Source organism: Antrostomus carolinensis, unplaced genomic scaffold, assembly GCF_000700745.2.
Source record: "Antrostomus carolinensis isolate BGI_N321 unplaced genomic scaffold, ASM70074v2 scaffold16488, whole genome shotgun sequence".
NCBI classification, from domain to species: Eukaryota; Metazoa; Chordata; class Aves; order Caprimulgiformes; family Caprimulgidae; genus Antrostomus; species Antrostomus carolinensis.
The window spans coordinates 21,096-27,963 of NW_010332454.1; the positions used below are offsets into that span (position 1 = coordinate 21,096).

At 39.1% G+C, this 6,868-nt stretch overlaps 1 protein-coding gene across 1 annotated transcript in view; it reads left to right on the plus strand.

Moving 5' to 3' along the window:
• Positions 1–6,430, plus strand: part of PITPNB (phosphatidylinositol transfer protein beta) — a gene marked incomplete at its 5' end in the record, with an annotated part of 25,325 nt that extends 18,895 nt beyond the window's left edge. The window contains 3 exons of the mRNA XM_029086374.1: positions 1,853–1,975; positions 4,740–4,824; positions 5,734–6,430. Coding sequence (XP_028942207.1) covers positions 1,853–1,975; positions 4,740–4,787 — 171 coding nt within the window. The remainder of the gene's footprint in view (positions 1–1,852; positions 1,976–4,739; positions 4,825–5,733) is intronic.
• Positions 6,431–6,868: the final 438 nt, after the last annotated feature.

Below are 6,868 nucleotides of genomic sequence, written 5' to 3' on the forward strand. Positions count from 1 at the left end.
TACCAAAAGTATAAGCAAAGAGTCTGTGTCATGTAGGTTTAACACTTGATTTTGTAAGCAACAGCACTTACCAAGAGGAGAATTCTTTGATCCTTCCTTTTCTTCATAAGTTGAAAGTTGCATAAAACATGTGCTGATGTTTCTCTAGTATTTTATGTTCTAGTTTTCTTATGAAACTGCTCTTGTGTTTCTGCTAATTCTAAAGTGTTTGATTTTTTTGGAATTGAATGCTTGCAAAACCAGGTATGGCATGGGTGGAAACCAGTGCACTTGGATTTAGTTGGCAGTTGTGGTGTTTTGTCAAATTATGTTTGTGTCTTATTTCATTACTACAGTATCATCGGAATATGAATTGCAAAATATTTTTACAAGTATGACTAAATATTTAGAATGTAAACTTATGTGTAGGCAAAGTGTTTAATCTAGACCATTGTACCAGTTGTCTCCAATCCAGAGAAAGTGTTCTGTAACAGTGAGTTAACCAAAACATGGCATTGCAGCAGCAATTGTGTGTGGTGTTTCCTCACAGACAACCAAGGCTCTTGGCTCTGAGTGGACCACGCAGCTGACTGCGTTAAATGTTTATGAATTTCAGTAAATATGATAGCGAAAGATAAACGCTTCAAACAATAGTAATTGAAAATGAGATGGAGAAGGCAGCTTGTGATGCCCACAGTACAAAGTGAGGGTAAGGAGACATTGGGGACTGTCTTCAGTGTGGTGGTGGTTTGGCAAAGAAGTTGCCCATCACCCACTTCAGACTGAACATTGTTAGGGAATGAGCGTCTCTTGAGGTGCATTTGAAGATATGACTTTTTTTTTTTTTTTTTTTTTTTTTAAACCTTGCTTTACCTGAAGCTGATTCTTTATAGAGGAAGTCCCTGCTAGTTGTCGAGAACCATATGTTAGATTAGATCAGCGATGTTTTTGAGGACAGTCAGCAGCTTGAGTGATGCAAAATACGGGAGCAGATGAACCAGACGTGAACTTCAGGTGGCAACCTGGGTAACCAAATATACACAGAAGTCTAAGTTTTAGTAGTAAAATAGATTTCTGTGTTGTATATACATGATTACTTTTATCAGAGCAGTCGGAAGCAATACTGGTAATGTGGCAAATTGAATGGTTTGTATGGTGCATCTTTCATCATCCCAGTCAGTGTTAGAAAAGTTGGGATTCCAGGGTGCTAGAGCTGGACTGAGCTGGCAAGTTGCAGTTCTTCAACATAATGCAGTGGGGTTTTGGGGCTGGCAGGTAATTCGAAATATAAAAACCTACCAGTTTAAGTAGAAGAGGTACAGTGAAAATATTCTTACTGTGATTGATTCAGAACAGTTACACATATTTAATGAAAGAGCTGTGGAATCCTTAGCTTGAATATTCATACTCTTTGGAGTCAGAAATACTTTTCCCTTTTTGCTTCATTCTGGCTTTAGGAATTCGCCATTCTTGGTTTTTAATAGTGAGCGCAGAACCTGCGACAGTTCTGTTGTAGATTTTTATACAGTTCATGCTAAATATTCTATCTGTTTTGATGCTGCATTTTTTTCTCTTTAGCGCTATCTTGTAGATAGAACAGATTTTAAAAGGATTCATCAGCATTTTCAAATAACATGAATTGCTGAACTCTCTTGAAACTTTTTTGATAGTGATATTAGTTAATTTTTTTTTCTATTATAAAAATGAGATTACTTTAAACTGGATCCAGGGATGTGAGGGGGCTGAATCTGTAGCAGCATGAAGCAGCATGCACCTAAAGACTGTAACTTTTCAGACTGAACAGCTGCAATCACTTCAACAGTCTCTAGCAAAATGTAGGCCTGTTATCTAATGTTTGTTTATCTTCTTAAAGCAAGAAAAAAGGATATTTACCAACTTTCATCGCCAACTGTTCTGTTGGATTGACAAGTGGATTGATCTGACTATGGAAGACATTAGGAGAATGGAGGATGAAACCCAAAAGGAGCTGGAAGCGGTAAGAATGCTTTTTTAAGGTTGATGTTTGTGTGCTCTCTACCTGTAGATTTATTTGTTTGGGAATTGACGCAAGTTACGTTGTGTCCATCCCCTGGTGTATGTTGGGGCAATTGCTGATGAACGTTACAGCCCCTCTAGTGATTCTCCTGAGCAGACCCATGCACTCCAAGCTTCTGCATACTGTGTTGTGTCAAGCTGGAAGTGGCTGTAAGGTAAATATTTCTGGTGTCACTAAATCCAGAATGTCTGCCCTGACCACCTCCTTGTTTGTGGTTCCACACCCATTGCACACAGCCCCATTCAGTGCCTTTTTATGGCTTGTCAGATAGAATTCAGAGCTGTCATCTTGCTTTTCCATCATGTGTCTTGCTTTGTGTTGTTTCTAATCATCATTAGCTCTGATTGCTTTTTCTCTTCAAACAAGCTTGAATAAGTCACGTGACAGCTGTTCCACTCATCCCAGTTAGCACACCAAAACTGAGAATTTTACTTGTGAAAAAGAAGTCAGTAAAATTAACAGCCTTGAGATAGTGTCATTTTTCATGTTTTAGTGGCTGTGAGGACCAAATACACGTAGCTTGATCTGTCTTTGGACTGATGTCTAGCAGGAAACTCATCCATTAGGGCACTTTCTCTGCTCTTTCCTTGAAGAGGTAGAGGAACATCATAGGCTAGGCAGGAGGTGTCTTCTGTAGTGTCTTTCGAGAGCATGACCTTTGGCACGAACCTTTCTTGTTTTAAATCCTGCTGGTTTTTTAAGTTCTCTGCAGTCTTTGGGTTTGCAGTTCTATTTCCTTCCCATTTTGCCAATTGTTTTATGCCCCAAACCCATTTGGCTTGTCATTTTCCTTCCATTGTCCTGGTTCTTTCAAGACACGATGTGTCTTCAGCTATAACTTGTTGTTTTGGTTTGGTTTTTTGGGTTTTTTTTGCATGATTTAACTCATTTCAACTGCCAGACATCTTTAAACAGATTGCCTGGTGCTTTAGACCTGCTGTTGACAGTGGTTCTGAAGTGCATTTTGTGGTTTGTGCCTAGCATATCTTTTCTTTTCGTATGAAAACTAGCTGTAGCTCCTTCATCTCCACTTGTTATGCTCTCTGTGTTTGGACTTTATTAGCTGTGTGGAGCCATCTTGCATTGTGTAGAGATGTTTTCTGGATTTGAAGAAGTGTTTCTTCACTGTTCTGTGTGTTAATAGGTAGATGTTCTGAGCTGGTGAAACTAAACTTTCTTTTCAAATAAGCTGAAGGGTTTGTCTGCTTTGGCAGTTCCCAGAATATGCTTTGGAAAAGAATAATTTCACTCACTCTTGCAAACGTTGTGCTCTCTCATTGGCATTTGGATATTTTTTGTTATGGCAGATGTTCTCTCAAATCATATGGATTTCTTCTTTAATTCTGCTTTATGCCAGAACCTGTTCCTAGAGCCACCTATTCCTAGGTGTCTGTGAAGGAGGAAGAGTAACCACTTCCCTCTCTATAACTGATATTTGTCAGAAGGGTTCTCTTTTGCACACCCATAGTTCTTTATTTGGAATGAAACGGACTTCATGCAATTTCTCTGAGAAAGGATAGTGGCAGTGTGAGGAGTGCATACGAGGTATGTATTGGAGAGAGTAAGCAGCACTTGACACATCTGTGTGCATGAGAAAATTCCCCTTTTGTGTCTCTGTGGCCTGTGGATGTTTGTCTTCTTGTAAGGAAGTTCTGTTGCAGATTTCTCACTGGTAAGTAACTTCCTTTAAATATTTTTTGCAAAATATTTGCTGCTTTTTAGTTCTTACCTGAAGCAAAACCCAGATCACCTGTTTCTGGGTGTAACATTACCTTGTTCTTAAATATCACATGTATTTATTTACTATTTTCTTGTTTTGCAAAGCAATGCAAATAATTTATTTCAAATAGCTTGATGTGTAAGACATTAGCATCAGGAACTTATGTGTATTACTTGTTGAAAAAGTCAATTTTTCGCAAGATAAATGTATGGATTAGTCACACTAACACAGCTTTTCTGTCTGTATTGTGAAATGTGAGAGGAGCGGGGACCCGCTGTTAGAATAGTGTTTGTTCTCATTTGTTATAATAGGGGTATCTATTCCCTTTCTCATTAACACTTTCTTCTTCCTGGTTTGAGCTAACCTTTCTCTTCAGATTCTGTGCACGTTTCAGTTCTTTTGTTGGTCCTATTCTTCATCTTAAGTTGGTTTTTATAGTGAAGATCTCTGCTTTTGTTACTTTTTGGTTACTGTCTGAATCCTTATCAATGTTCTTCCAGGGTTTCTCTATCCCAGACCATCCTTTTCTCACTGTTTTCCTTTATCTTTCACTTAGTGGTTTATGTATCTGACTCCTGGAGATGAGGAGCACCTGTGTCTCATTAAATACACATCAGCTCATCAGTGCATGGTAAAAAAGCATCTAACCCTGCCAAAGCACTGTGACTGACCCACTTCACGTTTTTGTGAGGGTAGAAGTGCCACATGGGGTATCTAGAGCAGGGTGGCTCCATGCTAAAGCATCATGGGCTGTTAAAAATTGAAGCAGCATCATTTACAGCTGCTGTACACTTCCCAGGCTTCCTCACCAGAAAGAAACACTGTGTACCCCGTCTCCAAAAAAAACTCAGCTGTAGCTGAGGCTGGTTCTGTTCCTGGCCAGGGACAAGCAGTCCTGGTCACGTGGATCATTACTTCTCTCTTACTAACCAACAGTGCGATAGGTTCTTTATGTGGTAGCTCACAGTTTTATTTTACGTTTAGATGCGTAAGAAGGGTTCCGTTCGAGGCACTTTGGCTGCTGACGTCTAGAGGAGTTCTCTGTAGGTTCTGAGGCAAATCAAGCTGTGTAAGTCAACTGCTGGATGGAAAAGGAGAAAAGTGTTTAATGTTCTGATGGATGGGAATTGCTGGCAGAAATCATCTGAATGGACGTATATCCAGATAACACTTCTGGGCCTTACCTCCCCCCTGTTTGATAACCTTGTGGTGATCAACAGCTGGAGATGACCCTTGGTGTCCAGGGTACCTAAGGGACCTTCTCCACAGATGGGCACTGTAACAGGCTGGGCAGTGCTCGGTCCGGTGGCAGAATGCCTGAGGCATTAGCCACATAACCTGGTTCTTTGTGCTTATCGAGCACAGAAGCCCAAAGTGTGTGACCTGTTGTCGTCACTGCTGGCACTGAGTGCTGAAGCCTGCAAGCAGTCTTCTGGGCACAAGCCAGAAAAGTCAGTCAGCATCATTTTGCTACACACTCAGTAGCAAAGTGTTATGTGGACCTAGTCCACATAATTTAGGGAAACCATGGACTGTCATCTTCAAAGCATATTAAGCTCTTAAAAGCCAGTTCCACGCAGATATTTATAAATACTAAATTGTGTTAAAACTGTTACTGCAGGAAACAGGTTGTCCAAGAGTTGCAAACTTTTGAGTATTTGTGTCCAGTACTTTCATGCTGGTGTTTCCCACCGTGACTGTTTCAATACTGCAGACGGTATCCCCAGCCAGAGCAGTTTTTAAATCCTGGTGATCAGTGTGGGGCTCCTACAAAACTTGAGCTGCTGTCCACCAGTGAGGATACCACCCAAACTGAGATTCCCTAACAAGCCTTGCATTGCTTTGGTATGATTTACTCAGTCCCGGTGATGTTTTCACTGCCCTGCCCTGTTTGTCTTGGAGATAATAAAACTGCCTCTTTGGAACTCACGGTTTGAGAAACTGTTAGTGCTTAATTGTTTATTTTCTTTCTCCACAGCTACGTAATCAAGGCCAAGTCAGAGGAACAAGTGCTGCCAATGATGAATGATGATGGATTGACCCGTCACATGCAATGTCGATATACCAGTGTGTGTGTGGATGCATGATTATTTGTATATAATTATATATACGCACATGCATACTGAAGGGGGTTGTTACAGTGTCTCCAGGGTACTATACCTGTCCTCAGCAAAAATTCAAAGGAAACTGCTTTCATTATATGTACCTGAAGCAAATAAAAATCAACTGAGTAGTGTAATTTAAAGGATGAATTAACTGCAGAATTATGCTAACTGGTATGTTTCATGAATGTCAATACTGGACCAATTTATTCCCTACTTGTTTTTTTCCCTGTCTTGAGTCACTCTGCTATAACTTGCCCATATCTCATTGTAAAGAAACAGGTTCAAATAAGTTAATTTCAGTTTTGTGTCTTCCCTATGTGATTATTTTGGAATAGGAACAATGAATGTATTTATAGCTATTTATTTCTGGATTGTCATTAGCCTATAGTCAAATCAGAAAAAAATTTCTATTAGTGGAAATTGGAAGACTTTTACTGTTGAATACATTTAACCCAAACTTCACCCATTCACTGATTTAAAAGAAAAAAAAAAAATCATGTTTTATTGGACTTTTGTACATTGAAATGCTAATGTTTTTTCTTCATTAAAATTGGCAAGATTAAGGAAAAATGGCTTGTGATTTATAAAATAATTGCAACTTGAAATTTTCCAGAAGCTTTTTAGACAAAGATACTGACAATACTTGCAGAATATTTCAAGTATATCTTAGGCTGTGCAGCGAAAGTGAAGGGGGATGAGAGCCTTTCCCTAAAGTAACACTTCCTGTTAATGAAATCGGTATTTTCCAGAGTTTCACTTTGGAAGCTATGCAAATGGTCTTGATTTCACACACATTACGCAATGGAATATAATTGTGATTTTTAGGTCTTTTCATGTTGAAAATACACTTTAAAAGAGATGTATACTTTCAGATATGATGAAAGTTTAAATTGTAGCATCCGATATGTTTCTCTGATACTTGTTAGCAGTAGACACAAAAAAGAAAAGGTGTCATAAAGATAACTCTCAAGTAGGGAAAATGTCTTCAGCATTTTTTAAGGAAATATT